We start from the raw sequence: 22,180 nt of genomic DNA on the forward strand, positions 1-22,180 counted from the left end.
ATGGAGAATCAGAATTCAGTAATTGTTGGTAAGTGTTGTTTCAACTGTATAGTCACTAACTCACTTACCTATCCCCTCTTTTATGATCCTGTTATGCGTAGTTTCCTGTTATTTCATTGCAGTGGTAAAATCTTCGAACATTATTTTATAAATAAAAAATTAACTAAAATTTCCGATTTACTCCACACAAGTGAAAAGTATAACGCGCACGTATTGGAATTTGTAAAAAATAACCAAGACAGAAGTATCAGCCGGACGCCGGACCAGAATCAGCTGTTAAACATCGATAATCCCTGCCAATATGCTTTAATGCGCAAGTCAACCCAAACAGTTCTCAATTTGGACCATGTACCGAAATGACCGTTCTGAAATCGTAACTAAACGATCCCAAAGTAGGTTGGTACGCAAATAGGATCGTCCGATAACCGTCAAATCTCGGTTGGAACACAATTGAATTACTGCGCACGAGCGTGATCGTTCGGTGACGGTTCTATGGCGGGTTGGAACAAACCTAAATTCTCTCTCATATTCGAAAACGAGGTAAAAACGACTAAATTAATTAATTTATATTTGATAATGAATTTATAATAATAATATTTTTTTAATTTTTGATATTATTAATTAATTTATTTATTACATTTCAGGTACCAATATAATGAACGCTCTCCGTGCCTATCAGCATCTTCTACAAATGCTAGCCGGTACTCTAGATCCGGCAATAACGATAGGTACTCACATGGTAGTCTGGAAAGGTAAACATTATTCGTATATTCTAAAGTTCAGTTATTTTTACATAAGTTTAATTTCAGTCAATTTTCAACACTTCCTAATTAAACACAATAATTACCTATAGAGATTTAGCCATCCTAAGTTTTTCACTTTCTGGTACTTTCGCTTAAACAGAAAGTAGACGATAACTTAGGGGCTTAGAATAAAAGGGATACAAGTGAATAATTGTTCTAAATGGACTTTTTACTAGTCCATTTTACTAGTCAGAAAAAGTAACAAAATAAGCATTCGGCATTTATCGTTTTATGTAAAACTGGCTAGGTATTTTTACAGAAATGAAGAAGGAAATTAAAGATAAAGGATTATACTATATCCGTATTGTAGCACATTTTTTAATAACTTCTTTATTTTTAAGATTTTAAAGGTCAAACATCAACAAAATATTCCTTATGTTTGGACTAAATTTTCTCGAAAATAAAGACACAATTTAAAATTCCCTTACAATACGGAAATAGATTTATAGTAATAATAGATAAGTTTTGTGATTAAATGCGGCAACTTGATATTTTTTACAGCAGAGCTACCACCTGAATCCGCAGCGCGAAATTTAAATTCCAGTTATTCAGCACGGCGCCGAATATGTCCATGGTTGGCAACAATGAATTTAAAAATCGCGCCCTCGATTACTTAACTAAAAGTTTAATTGATATGAAATATACATACTCATTCTTCTTCTTTTTAGCTAAATAAAACTTTTTTACTTAAATAACAAATAATACATCTAATAATAATCCTACAAGTTTTAATAATATTTACCGTCACAAATAAAGGAGAATTTAGGAAGACAATACCGGGTGCGTCTCAAAAGTGGCTCACCCCTATAACTTTTTTATTTTTTTCAGATAAAAAACGAGATTTGGCATGTTAGTATATGACATAAATTAGGATTGATTGACGTATTCAATTGTTTTCGGTCACTTCCTGTTTCACCGGAAATGACTACAACTTTTGATTTTTAAATGGCACCCTCGATATTTTTTTACTTTATTCGATACAAAATGACATTCTGAAAAGAATGATATATCATATGTCAACTTTTGACATTTTTGCTTAAAACAAAATTGAATTTTAAATTTCAATCTAGAGTGCCATGTTAAAAACTCTGTCAAAAACACTAATTTTTAATCAAGAGCCTTGGAAAAATAGATTTGATCGTTTAATGTTTTTCGTGTCTTGTCCTGTCCGGTTAAAAGATGCCCAAATCGTATTTTTAATCATAACTCAATTTTTTTTAAATGGAACGAGGGTGGCTCATTAGCATATTTGGAAAAAGCATTTTTTTACGAATAATTTGGTACCACACACTTGGTATTTCGATTCAAATTGTCGCTATGAGTCGCATGTTGCAATTTCAAATAAACCATATTCTAAAATGTCAAAGGTTGACATATGCTATGTCATTCTATTTAAAATGTCATTTTCTATCGAATAAAGTAAAAATACCGAGGGTGCCATTTAAAAATCAAAAGTTGCAGTCATTTCCGGTGAAACAGGAAGTGACCAAAAACAATTGAATACGTCAATCAATCCTAATTTATGCCATATTAATATACCAAATCTCAGTTTTTTATCTGAAAAAATAAAAAAGTTATAGGGGTGAGCCACTTTTAAGACGCACCCGGTATATTTGTCGACACGTCGACCAGTCACTAAATAATAAACTTGACTCTTTTTACCAAGATCCCACAAATAAAAACAACCTTGACATTTAATTTAAAGTTTTGTTTCTAGATACCATGTTGCCGCTGTTTACTCACGTACTCCTACTCCGTCTTCGGAGAGGTACCACACTTTTGACAAGAAGTACCATTTGCAGCAAAATGAAGCAATGGAGGCGACGGCGCAAGAGACTTGTGCGATTGAAAGGTACTGAAAATACAGTGATTCTAATGCTGGATTCAGAGTTCCGTAGCCGTAAGACGTAAGCCGTATCGTTAAGACGTAAGGGATATCGACCTTCACAATCATATGATTGCGTTCATAGATCTCCGTATGCCGTAAGCCGTATGCCGTAAGACGTAAGAAATGAACCAATTTTAATTCTTACGTTACGTCTTATCGAATCGGGTGTTGTCGGCTAGGTTCGGTGGTACTCGGTAGCCATTTCTACAACTTTTATAATATATTTCACAGATATTTCACTTCGGCAACGAAAATATAATTGTCCGTGTCCATTTTAGTTCAATTAAATTAATAATAACAAAATAAATAAGGAGTATTATAGTTTTATTCACAACATTCACAACCCAAACAACAACATAACCTATTAAAAACGGTAATGCGCACGCTTACGATGAAGTTATCGTTACGTCTTACGGCAACTATGAATGGCTTTCCTTGCGTCTTAAGTCTTACGGCTAACGATACGGCTTACGTCTTACGGCTACGGAACTCTGAATCCAGCATAAGTTCTAAGTGATTTAGATATACCGGAATATGGAATTGGATTTCATGGAAATAAACGTAACTTAAGTTGAAAATATTGTTACGGATTCCGTGGGTGTTAATTCAAAACACACGATAAACCACTTAACTAATTTATTTTACAAGTATAAACACAATAAAAAATAAATACAACACACTAATAAAACTTTTTAAAGAACCTTCGCCAAATAGTCCACAATGGAGTCCTTTCACGTGTCGGGTAAAATTCAAATATTTATAATTTCTAATACATTTTTACCTAAAACATATACAGGGTGATTCCTGTAAGTCGGTCATGCTTTCGAGGAATGATAGGGATAGGGATCGGCTAATATTTTCAAAAAAAGTAGTACGCCACTGATAAAAATAAATATTTCAGAGTTTTTTTATTTACTCGGTTTATTTCCAAGAAAAAATGTCTCTTGTAACTTTTTTCTATCTAACACCATTTTGTCACAATTTAAAAATAAATATTTTTTTTAAAGAGAACCTTAAATATGCGAATTATTATAACTACCTTAAAACTGAGAATTTTATTACTAACAATAAAAAAAATCTAGTTTAAATTTATACTTTTTTAAAAATTTATTTAGAGCTAATAGTAAAAAGTTACCCAAGATGAAGGGAGCTAACGATGCACATGTGTTTCTGCCCTCTAGTTATAATAATTCGCTGTATTTAAGATTCTCATTAAAAAAATTATTTATTTTTAAATTGTGACAAAATGGTGTTAGGAGAAAGTTGCAAGAGACATTTTTTCTTGGAAATAAACCGAGTAAATAAAAAAACTCCGAAATTTTTATTTTCATCAGTGGCGTACTATTTTTTTTTGACTAAATTACCTGATGCGTATCACATCTACGCCACTGGTTGAAACTAAAACCTCTTCTTTTTACATTTAAAGTGTCTCTGTTAGGTAGACTCCTATAATGAAATTTTATAACGATACGTTCAGCTGTTAAAAAATTATTAAAGAATATCTTTAATTTTTCTAAAACTTTAACACCCTGTATCTTGCGTAAGAGGCATTTCGGATCCATAGTGTGCTGTATCAAAATTAATATTTCATTCTGGGAATGATAGGGGACGTTGGCATGACCGACTTACAGGAATGTATATGAAATATATGCATTATAATACTTACAGATACACTCCGACTGAGCGACACAGACGGAACTCCAAATCCGACATTTACAAGATTAGAGAGAGATCGTCTAGCTCGGATAGGAAAGAAAGACTACAAAGAGACCTTCATCAGACCAGACCTCAATATGAGTCGACAGGTCAATACGAAAGGTACATAATATAAATAAATTAGCGGTTTTTTATTAGTCATTATCCCACAGACAACAAGTGCATCCATTATATATATTATGTATTGGTGGTTTCTAATGCAGGGCCGGCAATAGTGCGTCGGGCATCCTAGAATAAAAAACTTGGGAATTTTGTTTAAGTACAAACCGTATGTAACAAAAGTATGTACTAGGATGTATCTCAGAACAATATTTTAACTTCTACAGGGTGACTCAAAAAACTATGAGTGGATCGGGATGATTTTTTGAAATGGAACACCCTGTATATTATTGCATTTTTGGCTTCGTTTCAGATTACTTTACATAATCCTAAGATATCAGTAAATATATTTCGATAATTTCAAAGATATTAATAAACAAGAAAAAAAGATATATATTTTTTAGCCATTCTTAAAAAAATTATTTAAAATACAAGAACTGTCCTGAAATCAAAACTATATTAGGTATTTAGTTTAAATGGTCTGCACTTAACTTTGCTATAAATATAATAATCGAAAACCATACAGGATGCCCAAAATTCTACGCCAAACTTTTCAAAATATAAAATAATTTTTCTTTATTTTCTTAAATGGAACACCCTGTTTATTATTTTTTATCTCGTGGAGAGTTAAAAAATGAACATTTTTTGAATTTACAGTTTTTCAAAATTTTTAACGGTTTCACAAATACTCGCGGTATTATTTCATATGGCTCTTTCAACGGTAAAATACGAGAGAAAAATCATTGGATGGCTATGATAAAAATTTACTGTGGAAAATGCCATTTGAAATATAAAACCGCGAATATTTACGAAACCGTTAAAAATTTTGAAATATTCTAAATTCAAAAATTGTTCATTTTTTAATTCTCCATCTACTGAAAAAATAATACCCCAGGGTGTTAAGTTAGGTTAGTATTTAAAAAAACGAAGAAAAATTATTTTATATTTTAGAAAGTTTGGCATAGAATTTTGAACATTCTGTATGGTTTTCGATTACCATATTTATAACAAAGTTAAGTGCAGAGCATCTAAAGTAAATACTAGTTACCAAACTAATAATAGTTGTTTTGATTTCAGGACATATTTGTTTAAGAAAGCCTGGAAATATATATTTTTTATTTATTTATTAATATCTCTAAAACTATCGAAATATATTTACTCTTATCTTAGAATTATGTAAAGTGATCTGAAAAGAAGCCAAAAATCCAACAATATACAGGGTGTTCCATTTAAAAAGAAATAATCCCGACCCACTCAGTTTCTTCAGCTACCCTATAGAAGTTAAAATATTTTCCTGAAATACATCCTGGTACATACTTTAGGTTTGCACGTAAACAAAATTCGCAAGTTTTTTATTCTAGGAGCTACAGATGCCCGACGCACTATTGCCGGACCCTGTATATCTTGCATGCCTCTATGTAGGGTTTCCATACGTCCGACTTTGGGAGCCTCGCAAAAAAGTTTATGAGTTCTTAATTGTTGTTTTTTGCTATTCGTATTTATCCTTCTTTAGTCTTTTTTCTCTTTAGGGATTTTTTGGCTAGGGGCGCTATTGGTTCTAGGTGCTTTTTGAGATTAAAACTACATAATAAGAAAAGTATATTTATTAAAAGGATATTAACGTTCAGGAGCTGACAGCTAAGATCCGAAAGCAAGTGAAGAACGTCTACAAAAGAATAAAAATTAAATTCCACTCACCTGATATGTTACAAAAGTTGAAGGTATACCATAAAGACCTGAAACAAAAAATAGCAGCGTTAGGGCGTAGGCTGGGGCGATATAATAAAAGGGTTAAGAGATATCAACAAAATAAACAATTTCGGCAAAACCAGGGATTATTATTTTTCTACCGCAGGCTCGGGAATAAGACAGATGAAACTTTGACAGGGAAACCAGCAAATCAAGACGAAATGTACAAATATTGGGCAGACATATGGAGCAATCCAGAACGTCATGACAACTCTGCCTATTGGATCGAAGAAGAATACCAAAATATGACCCGTATCGTACCAATGCCGGAAGTTGCCTTCACGGAAGGGGATATCCAGAAATGCATGGATATTGGTGGAAAAACCTTACTGCAGTACATAAGACACTTGCTGCCAAATTTTTTCATCAAGGACAAAACTTAGCTGTTGCCAAAGAACAGCGACATGGGCAGGTGTCAGAACTATAGACCCATAACATGCCTGCCTGAGCAACTCATGCCTGAGCAACTCCTGCCTGAGCAACTCAACATGCCTGCCTGCCCTGCAAACTCTTATTGAGCAAATGATAAACACACATCTAGACCATAATGAAATTATCGCTAGACATCAAAATGGATGCAGGCCGAACGCTCGGAGAAGTAAGGAGTAGCTGATTCTGGATTCCATAATATCGAAGCATGCTAAGGATAAGGGGAGAAGCCTCTCGATGGCTTGGATAGACTATCGAAAGGCCTTTCACTCGGTCCCGCATTCTTGGCTGCTGGATATTCATAGTTGGGATTATTTCATAGTGGGAAACCAAACCAAACCAACCAACCTGAGTGTAAATGTTGGCAGAATCCAACACAACGACCGGCATGAAAGTTCAGCGAGGCGTATTCCATGGTGACAACCTTAGCCCCCTATGGTTCTGTGTGCCAATAAACCCACTAAGCAGAATGTTGGAAGCTAGTTCCTAAATTAGGAATGATAGACGTATTCAATTGTTTTTGGTCACTTCCTGTTTCACCAGAAATGATTACAACTTTTGATTTCTAAATGACCCCCTCGGGATTTTCTTACTTTATTCGATAGAAAATGACACTCTGAGTAGAATGACATATCATATGTCAACTTTTGGCATTTTCGCATATGGTTTATTTGAAATTGTAACATGCAGTTCATAACGACAATTTGACTCGAAATACCAAGTGTGTGATGCCAAATTATTCGTAAAAATATGTTTTTTTCCAAATATGCTAAATCCGCACTTGTTCCATTTGAAAAAATTGAGATATGATTAAAAATACGATTTGGGCATCTGTTACTCGGCCAGGACAAGACACGAAAAACATTAATCGATCAAATTTATTTTTCCAAGGCTCCTTTATTAAAAATTAGTGTTTTTGTCCAAAATTTCAAAAGTTAACATATGATACGTCATTCTATTCATTGTCATTATAAATCGAATAAAAGAAAAATATACCGAGGGTGTTGTTTAAGAATCAAAAGGTGTAGTCATTTTCGGTGAAACAGGAAGTGACCAAAAACAATTTAATACGTCTATCAATCCTATTGGGGAATCTAATATACCGAATCTCGTTTTTTTTTCTAAAAAAAATAAAAAAATTATAGGGGTGAGCAACTTTTGAGACGCACCCGGTATATAAAAATTATGCTGGTATCCTCGTTCACAAGATCAATCCGTATATATTTTGGAATAGGAAAGTGTTCATTTATCAACATTAAAGCAGGACAAATTTTGGAAGCCCAATACCTAATGGACTACTCGGTATTTTCTCCACTCCCGCCAAATGAAAGGTATAAATACTTAGGTCTACAATATCAAGCTATGGTCCTAGAACACTCATCCATTAAAAAGCAGATTGAAGAAGCTTTAAGAAAACGGCTAAAGATAATCCTTAACACAGAGCTGTATTCTGGGTCAAAGATAGTAATGCGTGGGTCTTACCTGTTGCGACGTATAGCTTTGGAGTGGTACGATGGAGCCCTACAGATCTAGAGGGACTGGATAGACTGATTAGAACGACCCTCTCAAGACACCGCCTGCACCATCCCAACTCATTGGTCAGCAGAATGTACCTGCAAAGGAAAAAAGGTGGCAGCGGTTTGCGAAACATAAAACAAGCCCATGCAAAAGTAGTAGAAAAACTTTTTAATTAGCTATAATCAGTAGAGCACCCACTCCACCAAACCATCACCTCCCTCGACGACAATCTCTCGCCTCTGAGTTTGGCAGGGACCACTCCACCTGTAACATTCGACAAAAATTACATCAGAGAGTAGGAAGAAGGCTGGAGACAAAAACAATTGTATGACAGATTTCCAGCTGTGCTGAATAGCCCTGAAGTAGATACAGCATCACCTACGCTGTACCTCATTCAAGGATATTTAATGATGGACATTTGGTTAGGTTAGGTTAGGTTAGGGGGTGTGCGGTTTAGAGTAACCTCCAGATATTTTGGATATTTGTTATTACGTAGAACGGTGTGAAACTGGACGCTTATTTCAGTACTCGCCAACTTGTTATTTGGCCACTCCTGTTTTATTTGCAGTGGGTTGAAGTCTTCATTTTATAAAATAGATATTCAAAGATGCGAGATCCTTTGTCAGCGTTTCTTGAGTTTGATATAGAGATTCGCGTTTAGTTGCTAAGAAATAGGAAACAGTACGCTCTAAGTTTCCAACAAGTTTTATTTATTAGAAATTTAATTTGGTAATACTTTCGACATCTTTAATGACACGCACGCCAGCTTTTAATAATTTTTCTATATATTAATGTTGTTCTGACTAATTTTCAGGCCAGCAACACCATCAATTTTGGCCTGTCCACCAGCGCCAGCACCATTCGGTCCGGCGGCGCCATCCGAACCACCCTCTCCGGCACCAGCGTGCGATCGATTTGTCGCACCCCCGCCTGCAGAAGGTGAACCCGAGTCCTCGGACTGTTACGCCCACGGCGCTTTCCCCAGTCCTGTGGCACCCGCAGCACAAGAAAGATTCGCACCACCGCCTCCGCTACCCGCTCCATCGCCTACAGAAGAACGACCCAGCAGTAAACAAAGGTATATCCTACGAGCTTAGTTTAAATCATGTTTTTGTCCCTCAAAGTCTATATGAGGTGAGGTGATCAGTAGCGTCCAGGTACAGCTCTCGTCTACCAATCTTAAGCTCTTGGGTTCGAATCCAGCTGCCGGCTCATTTTCATTTTTAGCTTATTCAACCATTTCCAATTATGGCGTAGCCTCCCTTGCATACTCTCTTTGTAGTTGGGCCCATTGTTGTTTATTGTTGGCTATGCGGGCCCAAGTTATCCCTGCTAATTTCCAAATATCATGGTCCTATCTCAGGTTTGGTTTTCCTCTAGGTCTCTTAATTCCTCGTGGGTACCATACTGTAATTTTTGTGGTTCATCTGTTGTTCATTCTTCTTGCCAGGTGTCCTGCGCATTGCCATTTGAGGGATTTGACTCTGTTACGACTGACTTATATTACCTGGGTTTTTTGTCGAATCCACTCTATTATTTTACGGCTTCTCTTGGTTATTCCCAGCATATTTCGTTTCATTGGACGTTGTGCGACATGCAGTTTCCCTATGATGTTTCAGGTGCCCAGGTTTCGCACGTATAGGTCATGACTGGTAGTACACATTGGTCGAATAGTTTTTTCTATTCTAAGTACTCCATGCTAACTAAATTCTTCTGTTGGTTTCTGGTAGTAGAGATCCCGAGCTGTGTATTAGTTGTCCCAAATATATATATTCTTCTACTATTTCCAGTGTTGTGTTATTTATTAGAATGTATGTTTTTTCGTTAATCTAAGGTTTTTTTCACTAGTTCGTTGTACATTACTTTAGTTTTTGCTAAATTCATTTTTCCAGACCCACTCCATTGCTGGCTGTATTTACTTCATTAATTTGTGTTTGTATTTCTTCAAGACTATTGGCAATTAGGACTATGCCATCAGCGAATCTTAGATGGTTAAGATATTCTCCATCAATATAAGAAATCCTTTGTTGGTCCAGTCCAGTCAACTGAAGATTTCTTCTAATGTTGCTGTAAACAGCTTTGGGGATATCGCGTCTCCCTGTTGTACTCCTTTGCCAGTTGGGAACTCTGGGGTTGTTTTGTATACATATATGGATCTACTCTCGCTTTGGCTTCTTTGTATGTATTGGCGAAAGTGTCTCCATGGCCGAGTGGCACTTCGACGTTAAAGTCGGCACGAAATGAACCATTCACAACAAATTTCAAGTCGAATTTTGCGCATGCGTGTTTAAACGTTCTTCTGACATTTTTTAGGTTATTTGTTTGTTTTGATTTTGGAAGAGTCAAAATCCAGGACAGTTGTTAATTAAGTTTTCCAAGTTTTTATGTTTAAAAAAATGGAAACAAAAACTTCATTTAGTGATGATTTTTTTCTAAAATGTGTCTCAAGCACCCAAAACTTTTTCTCGCCATTAATACGGGTCGGACGCCCCATCTATTGGATTTTGGTAAACCCCTTGGTTTTCGGTAAAGCTAATTATTGAGCTGCAACAATAATAATTGCCGTTTTTTTAACAGCAAAGCCACAAGTCCTCATAATAAAATAAGAATAGCGTCCTCTTCACTCATTTTTCTTTTAATAATTATTTACTTTTCACAGGAAAATGGTTTGTAACAACAACACAAACAAAATAATTATTAAAATTTAAATGTCAAATTTGTCATAATTGTCAAACGAAAATTCCGTGCTGAAGTGGAAGTTTGCAGCTTGCAAGCTTTCAATCCAACTTCAACTTGCACTCTGGCGTCGAATTTTGTTGTGAATGAGTACACTGAAGTACATTATGATAAGCTTGCGTGCCAAAGTACCACTCGGCCAGCGAATTGATTTGGAATGTAGCTTAAGGCGGCTTAAGGCCTGTCAGTATAGTCTATCCAACGATAAAATCATTGACAGTGATAGATGTGTCTGTCATTTTAACTTCAAAGTAGTTTATTTTATTTTACAAATAACAAAGTTGGTACAATTAAATACCTATATTTAAAATTTGAGTGACAAGTGATTACTTCAAAATATTGTAAAAAAACTGTATAAAACTGAAAAAAACTAATCGAGTTATTTAATTTTAAAAAAATACGGTATGTGTACAAGCAAAATATATATGTGGAAAACAAACAAGGATGTGTTTTACATAAAACACCACATACCAAAAACATATAAAACAGAACTATTTCTTACTTTCAAGCTTCAAGAAACTTCCTGCATTTATTATTATATTTATCAATATAATTTTTGTGCAAATAAAAAACATGATATTGCACAGTAATAAATGAAACACAACATAAATAAAACAAAATATTTTATTAATGATAACACTTACTGAATTTTATACTTTAAAAGCTGCTAAATTAACTTTAATCTTAATTTTTTAAACCAGTACCTTTTGACATTGTTTCTGCAGTACTAAAATATATTATTTACCTATTGCGTGATGTTATTTTACAGGTGTTACATTTTGCAGGTACTCCAGTTTTTAGTACCATATTATACAAGATGTTTGATATACAAGACAGTTTACAAACTTTACTGATGGTAACTTTATTTGTGTATAAAACTCTCTGTCTGGGCACCGAATATTAACTACAAACTGTGCTCTGGGTCTACAGTTAAGTTTCCCTCGATTTTTCCTCCACTTAACTTCAAAAAACACAACTAATAACACGAACCAAAAGCAATTCGCAAATCGATACTTGACATAATTTGACACAAAATTATAACCTATAATTTGACAAGAGTTTGACAAGCCGCAAAAATCTTAAGTCGAGTTCATACGCATATGCGTAGGTATATCGTTCATCGTTGCGTCAATCCAATAATATTCAAAATATGATTTGTCATTTTTGACATAAACCAATAAAACTGATTAAAAACAACAAGAGACGACGCACGACGGATTTATATATAAACCCATCCATAGTTAACTTAAAAAATATTAGAAACTTTTTTTAGTGAAATAAATAGATTGGTTAGGTTAGGTTAGGTCATCTGCTTATTTTCTGTCATCGTCTGTCGAAATCTTACCTGAGAAAAAAAAACAGAGTATACCTTGTTTCGCTAGGGCTTCTTTTATTGCCTTAGGGTACATCGAGTCCAAATCCTTCTCAAAGCCTATAAGGCTATGGCTAGTGGAAGTTCGTATTCTTTTGTTGGGCTGATAGTTTCTCTTAGTATATGTATGTGGTCAATCGTGCTGAAGCCGCTTCTAAAGCCTGCTTGTTCTCGTGGTTGTGCAGCGTCTAGCGTGTTTTGTATTCTGGTGTTTATTATTTTTGTGAATAGTTTGTACGTTACAGGTAGTGGGCTTATTGGTCTATAGTTTTTGATGACTTTTTCAGCGGACCATTTTTAATAAAATAAAAATAGTTTTGGCACGATATTTCGGCAGGCTCTCGTTAACTAATTCACTTGACTAAACACACACGTCCAGACTTGATTTAGTGTTACAGGTAACTGCACATGGTGGGGGACTATACTTGACCGTAAAAATAGAATCGGAGAGATCCAGTCGCAGGACTTAACCTCAGCTAGCTAAACTACTAATATTTACTGTCTACTATTTTTTACTATTTTAATCAGCTAAACGGAAAGTTCGAACCGATAGTTGAGCCAGGGAAACATAAGCTTGTTCTAATTTTTAGTTGTGTAAAGTATTCTCATTTTTTTCCGCATTTTTTTTTAAACAGAATTTCATATTTAGGTGCACTATTTGTATCATGACAATCGGTGTTGTTGGTACGCTGATGATCTGTCATATTCCTTCATTAGATTTATCCTCAACTCAAATTATTCGATTATACTAAAGCTTCATTCAGAACCTCCCAATTAGTGGAATAAATTAGTGGTATCAATTACGCTTTATACTTTTTAGTATACGATCATTCACAATGTTTAAAAACACAATTAAAATTAATAGAATATTTTAGCAACAGCTTGCGTTAGTCAGTTGTATCCATAGAAAAACCCTAATATTTAGCTTATAAAAAAGTTATAAAACAATCAACTTTTGATTTCTAGCCACAATTTCTCTTGACGGAAGATAATCAAAGGCCAAAACGACATTTCTCACAAATTTTGAAGTATAATTAGTGGAAAACTTAAAAGTTTGATAACTTTTTCTACTAATTGAAACTGTACCACTAATTTGGACGTTCTGAATGCTTAAGCTTCATTCAGAACCTCTAAATCAGTGGAATCAATTAGTCGTTTCAATTAGCCGTAGAAGTTTGTTCACCTAATTTTAATGAAAGTATTCAGAACGTCATAATTATTGGTAGTAATTTTCAATTATTGGAAAAAGTCTTTGAATAAGAAGACTAAGGAAGGAGCATATCAAAAATCTTAGGTACACCGCGATGGGCCTCAAATATGGCCGACTTAAATTCCGGTTTATCAGTGTCGTTCTAATTTTATTTAAAAAATGTAAAACTATGATGTAGGGTAGACGTGGGGTAGACTCAATAATTTGTTGTTTTATTTTACGTTGTGAATAAATGTTGTAGTTATTAAAATTGTTATAAAAATATATAATTCTAATAAAAAATAGATAAGATAATCAAACATCCGATACGCTACTGAAGCAGGTAAGTCAAATTAACGTATCTAAATCTTTTGACATCTAATCTTTGACAAGTAATAAACAAAAGCTAAAATGCAAGAAAAATATATAATTTAGTTAATTTAAGTGAATTTCCTAAATAATCGGTTTACTACACGTATGTATATTATATAGTCACTTACTAGCGAAAAGTTGTTTCACTCAATTTTTGCCGAGATCTACCGCACGCTAAACAACCAACTATTTTAGAGTCTTTTTCGATAAATCGCGATAGTGTCACTGTTAATTTATGTTCTGCCACAATTTCCATCTAGATTTACTACCTTTATACAACTATCAGTAGTAGAATAAATAATAAATAACATAAAATAAGCTCCGTAAAGACTGACAAATCAACAAAATTTCAAATCAAATTCAAATGTGTCAAATGAATCGTCAAACAGAACTGTCAAGGATCCCCACCCTAGAGAGCTTTTATGGTGGCTTTTCCGCCCACCATGCATGAATACATGGATAGCATTTGCTCCTTCCTTAGTCTACTTATTCAAAGGAAAAAGTTAACAAACTTTTTTGACTTTTCCACTCAATGGCTGACACACAGACAAAAGAAGAGGACGCCGACGTGCATAAAAATGTTCCGTAACTGAAATTGACAGAAATCATATAGAAATATTCAGATTTTTGTCTAGGACAGTCTAGAAGGCCATGCTTTCTGCCTGGGTAAGACCGCGCCAGAACTGTTTCCAATTTTCCGGTTTACTGTCACCCCCCTGGATACAACAGACTACCGCAAGCTGTTGCTAGGATATTTTATTAATTTTAATTGTGTTTTTTAGACATTGTGAATGATCGTAAACTAAAAAGTATAAAGTATGATTGAAATCACTAATTTATTCCACTAATTGGGAGGTTCTGAATGAAGCTTTACATTCAAATTAAAGGAACAAAAATGTCTATACCTATGTAGCGGATTCATCTCTCCAAAAAAAATCCTTTATGGGTTTTTCGCCACTAAAAAAAATAATAATAAAAATAATAATAATAAATAATCATACAGAAAGTTTGGGCTTTTTGATTTTACCTCATTAACTAATTGTTATCAGCAGGGTTCGGAAGTAGTTAATTAAGACGTAATTTACCTGATTAACTACGTGTAGTTTTTCTTCAAAAACTACGTCTTTTCCCTTCATTAACTACATGAAAACTACATTAATAAACTATGTATTGATACTATGAATAATTTTGCTTTGTATGAGGGGTCTAAATAATATAATGTGTGAATATTATATTTAAAGCCATATTTCTTCTGTTTTCTTAAATACATTGTATTTTCTAAAGCTTCAACTTATTATAACCTCACCTCAAACTTTTGATATTTGAAAGTTACATACATAGGTTACATAAACTACACCCTCTACATAAACTACATTAACTACATGTAATGTAGTTTATGTAGTTTTTAAAAGTAACATGTAGTTTTCCGAACCCTGGTTATCAGGTAGTAATTGTTAATTTTGAAGTTTAACTTAATATAATGTCATTTTAACAGAACGTCAACGGTTTCTTGTAGACGTATCTGTTTTAAACAGTAAAGCGTTCTCGAATAGTTCAATTTAAATATTTTAAATAGTTTTTTTCTTTATTCTTTATATTTTTTTGCTTCCGACGACGGAAAGAGAAAACTTTCCGAAACGTTAAGCATTTTTTTCTTAGGCAAATTTTTATTACTGTAAACATAACTTCTGACAAGCAGCGTCCGTTTAGGTTTAACGCAGAAGTGTTTACAAAAAATAACTACTTTATTTTGTAGATCTTTCTTGCAGTGCAGTGGCGAAAAACCCATAAAGGATTTTTTTTAAAGGAACAAACTTCTACGCTAATTGAAATCAATATTAGTCACTATTAGTTCTGAATGAAGCTTAAAGCATTGCTTTAACATTATAATTTTGTGTGAATGTTAATGATACCTACTTAGCTAAATTTCTGAATTTACTAAATCACTGGAAATGTCTGAACTAGACTTTAAAACATATTTAGGCCATCTGCAAATAGATAAAGTAGAAGTGAGGAATGAGGAACAGTTAGAAACCGCTTAAAAGTATTATTCAGTAGGTAATAATTTCTTTTTTTCAGATATCATCAGGAAAAGTACAACTACAGCTCTTCACATCAATCACCTTCGGATAGATATTATCAATATAAACAGGATAGGTATCAAATGCCTACCGGAACCAGTCCCACTCCATCGAGTGGATATCATCAGCCGGTGAACGATGATGAACAAAGATTCAACGAAGGGCAGAGGTACATACCACCAAACGCACATATGCCCGTTGAACGGTAAGATATATTTAATGTAAATTTCTTATATAGGTATAATCGGGCACACTGTAATTATAAATCAATATTTTATTAGGGATTGCATTACCGGTTTATCGATTTGCCTATTTACCGGTTAAAATGTACAGGGTGGTCGAAATTGGTCTGTTTTAACAGAGAAAACCTATTTTCTGTCTAGATAGAGCAAAACCGATATAGATGTCATGGACTCGATTTCTGAGACACGTTTAGTGGCATTAACCGCCTGTTGATATTTTCACTGCCAACTGAGATACGGGGTCTTTTTGAATTTTTTACCATGCATTTGGAAAATTGCCCATAACTTTTGTATTTCGCGGAATAATAAAATACTGTAAAAACGTTCTTAAGGCACTTTTTTAAGCACAATCCAGTAGCGTAGTCAGTTTTTTTCTATGCTTGCTCTTTTTGTCAGAAATAATAAAAAATATAAATTTTTAAATAGAAATCATAGTTGGCTATGAAATTAAAAAAATGCTGACGTTTAACCCTTTCCAACAATTTAAAGTTATGGGTATTTAATTTCTAAGAATGAGAGAAATATTAGGTTTTTTATCTTTGTATCGAAGCGGGTCTTGATTTTGTGTTGACCTATTTTCCTAATTATTTTTTTATCACAATTTAATATTCTATATTATTATTTATCCGCATAATTAAACACTTTTGAAAAGATAAATCAACATTCTATATGAGTATTACCAATTACAATTAAAACGCCAGGGTTACAACTGAACTATTAAATGGAGAATTTAGACAGAATCGGATTAGAAAAAGGGGCCCCATATTTTAGCGTACTAGGTCCTGTGATTTAACTTCTTTCGACTTTTTATGGGGAAAATTCAAAAAACCTTATATATAAGGGAAGAACCATTGAGACGAGAAGAATTGCAGAAGGCTACTAGCACAGAATATCTAGCTACGCAACAGAAGCCTCGTTACATGTATAAAATCGTAGGTCTCAAAAGGAGACAGGCTTTAAAAGCCTGTCTCCAAATCAGATATTTTGATGCGGTAGTTTCACTACTACATAACAGAGGGCGATAAATTTAAAAAAAAACAGTTTTCTGCAAACGAAATTTAAAAGAATTTTATGCAGTGTTGCCATTGTGTAATTTATATTGTAATATTTCCTGATAAAGCTTAGCTTCAAATTTGCTACATCATTTAAACATATTAAAATAGATTAGAGCTCTTTTTTCAAACGTTTAAGTATTTTCGCCATATTAGTTGGAGTTAAATCTTACGAGCTGAATTATAAAATTACTTCCTGACGTTTGATTCTAACTGAATCCTGAATTTTGATTGTAATTCGGCGACAATATAATAAGTATTGTTCGACTATTACGACACCACTTCCTGACGTTCTATTGTGCTCATACCGTATGATCGGGAAAAAACGGCGTCAGCGATGGCTATGAAATGAAAATCGCTGTCATTTTATGTGTAAATTTATATGGGAAATGTCATCGATCGTCTTTTCCTAGCCAACTGGACGCCGTTTTTTTCGGTATCGTACGGTATTTGATATATACTTGCGTATTTTTCATGACATTGCAATATTATGGTACCATGAAGCATATCAAGTGATACCGTAATATAGTACCATATTACTATACATGGCGTTCGATTGGGCTTAAACTTGGTATATTACGTATCTTCAGTGACATTGTAATATTATGGTACCATGAAGCATATCAAGAGGTACCATAATAGTACATAGAGGTACCATATACGATAGAGGTACCATATACGATACCATTTCCTGGCGTGCGATTGGACTAATACTTGGTATAGTAAGTATCTTCGGTGACAGTGTAATATATGGTACTATGATGCATATAAAGTGGTACCTTAATATAGTACCATATTACGATACCACTTCCTGACGTTCGATTAGGCTCATATTTGATTATACATACTTGCGTATTTTTGATGACATTACAATATTATGGTACCATGAAGCATATCAAGGGGTACCATAATGTAGTACCATATTACGATACTATTTCCTGGCGTTCTTTGATATTGTTATTTGATATTGCATATTTTTGATGACATTGCAATATTATGGTACCATGAAGCATATACCATTTCCTGGCGTTCGATTGGGCTTAACTTGGTATAGTAAGTATCTTCGGTGACATTGTAATATGATGGTACTATGATGCATCTACTATGATGCATATATAAAGTGGTACCTTAATATAGTACCATATTACGATACCACTTCCTGACGTTCGATTGGGCTCATATTTGATTATACTTGCGTATTTTTGATGACATTGCAATATTATGGTACCATGAAGCATATCAAGGAGTACCATAATGCAGTACCATATTACGATACCATTTCCTGGCGTTCGATTGGGCCCAAATTTGATATACTTGATAAAGATTTGTTTAATTAATAATTTTAATTTATTTTATGAATTTTAATTTATTGTACGATGTCGTGACAGCAACTTTTATGCCGAACTAATATATTATTAATTGTACCTGTGTCACTTTTTAAAATCTACCTAGGTCTATATAAATAACTTGGCAAACAGAAAAAAATTGTTATTATAGTATTTTTTTAGTCAATTAACATTTTTTGTACTGCATTTTAATAAATCATTTCCATTATTTTTAAACGTATATTTCATTACTAACGTTTCAGCATTAATAAATATCACTATCAATCGCTCTGTATATTATTAATTTTAAAGGTAGTTAAAGTTATTTTCTTAGTTAACATAATAAAGTAGTGTATATTAAAAATGTATTTTGAGAGCATATGTTTTCTAATAATATACTTAAAATTAAAACTATTTTAAAAGCCAAACGAATAATTAATATAAGTGTATCTGACAAGAAACGAAGAATAGAAAGGAATTATTATTATTTATTATACACCAGAAAAAGAATGGGAGGCCAATTAAAGTCTGTTTGAATCTGGCAACTGTGCATTTTTAGCCGAGCTTCAAGGCCGTCGACGTGCCGCCGATCTACGTCGATCCAAAACCAAAAGTTAAAAATTTCCAATTATATTCTGATTGTGATATTGTCGCGCCATCTAGTATTTTATTTGTGCAATTTTAGCTCTTTCATTTCGAGTATTTTTCTGTTGCGTAGCTAGATATTCTGTGCTACTAGGCAAGCTTTTGGACTTATTACACCAGTTTGCGGTAATAAATCGCTGTAACTCTGTGCGCAAAAGATATTTATTCAACAAGGAAGTGCTCAGTTCAAACGTCTCAGATGATTTTTTTAGAAAACTATATTCGTCACCCAAAAAATACGGTTTTTTAGTTTTGTGCTTTGTTTATTGTATCGACTTCAATTGTAATTACTAATACTAAAAGTTTTTAATTATGCAGATAAATAATAATAAATAATAATATTAATTAAATTGTAATAAAACATAATTAAGCAACTAGGCCAACACAAAATCAAGGCCCACTTCGATACAAAGATAAAAAACCTAATATTTCTCTCATTCTTAGAAATTACTTTATATCGTTGGAAAGGGTTAAACGGCAGCATTTTTTTAAGTTCATAGCCAACTATAATTTCCATTTAAAAAATTTTATTTTTTATTATTTCTAACACAAAGAGCAAGCATAGAAAAAATCTGACTACGCCACTGGATTGTGCTTAAAAAAGTGCTTTAAGAACGTTTTTACAGAATTTTATTATTCCGCGAAATAAAAAAGTTATAGGCGATTTTCCAAATGGCAAAAAATTCAAAAAGACCCCGTATCTCAGTTGGCAGTGAAAATATCAACAGGCGGTTAATGCCACTAAACGTGTCTCAGAAATCGAGTCCATGACATCTATATCGGTTTTGCTCTATCTAGTCAGGAAATAGGTGTTAAAACAGGCCAATTTTGACCACCCTGTACTAAAAATGCGATAAAATATTACCGTTAAATCGTCTTCAAATATCGGTAATTCTGGTACTCATTAAAAAACAAATATGACATAGGCTTGAAGCCAGAATGCAAATTTGTCAGAGTTATTTGAAGAAGAGGTTAGGTTAGGTTAAGTTGCTGGGATTTGGAATCCTGTTTGATCCCTCATTCGGAGGCCTTGGGCCCATTGCGATACCCCTGCATTATTGTACCAAACCCGCCTCTCATTCTTTCTTTGTGTTAAAGCACTTCCAGCTCTTTGCAAAGTTTCCAATGTCGCTGAATTCTGCTGCTTCCTCTAGTTCCTCCAAAAAACTTTGCCCTAAAGTTTTAAAGCGTCGCGTCGGTGTTCCAGTGCCACACAAAGGCACAGCAGATGCTCTATGGTTTCTTTGTTATGCTTTTTATGCTTTTATGTTCTTTTTGTGCTTTAATATTAAAAATAATAAAATTGTAATATAAATAGTAAAATTGTAACCATAATTATCATAAGAACTTTAAAAATGATTAATAATAATAAACATCTATATAATAATATAAATTACCAATTTTAAAGCTAAAATTGAATTTAATATATTCACACTATTTTTTTATTAGGTATGTACCTCAACCCCAACCACAAGAAACTTTTTATGGCTCGTATCAACTGGCGTACGAGCGATATGCTAAACAATACAATGGCAGTGACCCTTACATGCGAAGAGACTTAACCTATCATTATAGATTGCCTATCCAATTTAGTCAAAATCAATTTCAGAAAATTAGGTAAGTGTAAAAAATGCTCTCGTAGCTTTTATCTAACATGGAATCTCTTAAATAAGTGCAAATATTTTAAAAAGGAGTAGGTCTAGACACTAGGAACATATTTTATGGAGATTGAACACTAAAAAATTTAAAAAAAATTTCCAAAAAAAGTCAAGAAAAATGAAAAAAAATTTATTATGAACGTGTTCTGTGTCAAAATATTCTACTGGATACTTGCTCTTATTTAAGAAATATCCTGTGTGGGTTTAAATCAAAACAAAATAAGACTAAGTATTTTTTATATTTAATTTCGAATTTGCGCTGAATGTTTAGTAAACATTGGCGTAACTACAGGAGCGCCCCGGGGTGCCGCCCCCCCCCCCCTGCTGGGCACCCCCCAGAGAAATCCTGAATTATGACTCTTGGCAACGTATTAATTTTTATTTGCTTGTGATGGTTTGGTTTGGTTTGGTGATGCAGTAAAAATGACGTTTTTTAGTTTTGTTTAGTTAATATTATTTTGTTGTGTTCAAAAAATGTGTTAATTTTTATTTTTTTTTAAAATTTGTTGGTATTTAAGTAATCCACAGGTACACGGTTTGATAACCAAGTCTATGAAATTTATTGATAGAGAAATTCATGACGTTTTATTCAAAAAATGTGTTTTTTTAAATTATTTTTTATTTTTAAAAAAACAAAAGCCCTAGGCCCCCCTTTGGCCCAACCCCAGGACCCCCTTTGGCTCAACCCCAGCCCCCCCCCCCCCGGCCCACCCCAGGATAAATTGCTAGTTACCGAGCTAGTTACGCTAATGTTAGTATAGTAAACCGGATTTAAAATTTCATTACAACCAGAGCTCCAAGCTCACAGAAAACTTCAATCTTTTTTTATTTAAATAATTATAATGACTTAAGTCATTTTTCGAAAGCTGACTTAAGACTTAAGATTTAAGTCTTTTTCAAAATGATTTGTGATTTAAATCTTTATTTTGAAAGAGAAAAAGATTTAAGTCTTTTTAGAAAAGACTTAAGTCATTGAAAAGATTTAAGTCATCAAAAAGATTTAAGCCTTAAAGTTTTATAAAAGGCTTACATCAGATTTTTATATATTTTTATGATAAATTTTTAACAGCGGCATTTTGTTTTCACACACCTGGTATAGTATACACCTAGTATTCTTAGTTCCTGAAATATAAGGCGAATTTTAAAATGTTGCATTTTTCGAGCCCCTTCGAATCTTGGTTTTAGTTACGCCACTGAATTTTACATGAAAATCTTTATGGAGCTCGATTTTTACCTTTTCGATCACCTTTTCACCGTCCGAGATATGAGGGGAGTCGAAAAATGCAACAATTTCAATTTCGCCCAG

At 33.5% G+C, this 22,180-nt stretch overlaps 1 protein-coding gene across 1 annotated transcript in view; it reads left to right on the plus strand.

Moving 5' to 3' along the window:
* The window catches only part of LOC115874888 (inactive rhomboid protein 1), a 143,175-nt gene that overhangs the window by 20,260 nt on the left and 100,735 nt on the right, over positions 1–22,180 (plus strand). The window contains exons 3-8 of the mRNA XM_030890187.1: positions 645–752; positions 2,521–2,655; positions 4,360–4,509; positions 9,017–9,280; positions 15,951–16,157; positions 20,666–20,833. Of these exons, the coding sequence (XP_030746047.1) occupies positions 645–752; positions 2,521–2,655; positions 4,360–4,509; positions 9,017–9,280; positions 15,951–16,157; positions 20,666–20,833 (1,032 nt within the window). The remainder of the gene's footprint in view (positions 1–644; positions 753–2,520; positions 2,656–4,359; positions 4,510–9,016; positions 9,281–15,950; positions 16,158–20,665; positions 20,834–22,180) is intronic.

The sequence above is a fragment of the Sitophilus oryzae genome, unplaced genomic scaffold (genome assembly GCF_002938485.1).
Source record: "Sitophilus oryzae breed Bouriz unplaced genomic scaffold, Soryzae_2.0 scaffold_1307_pilon_pilon, whole genome shotgun sequence".
NCBI classification, from domain to species: domain Eukaryota; kingdom Metazoa; phylum Arthropoda; class Insecta; order Coleoptera; family Curculionidae; genus Sitophilus; species Sitophilus oryzae.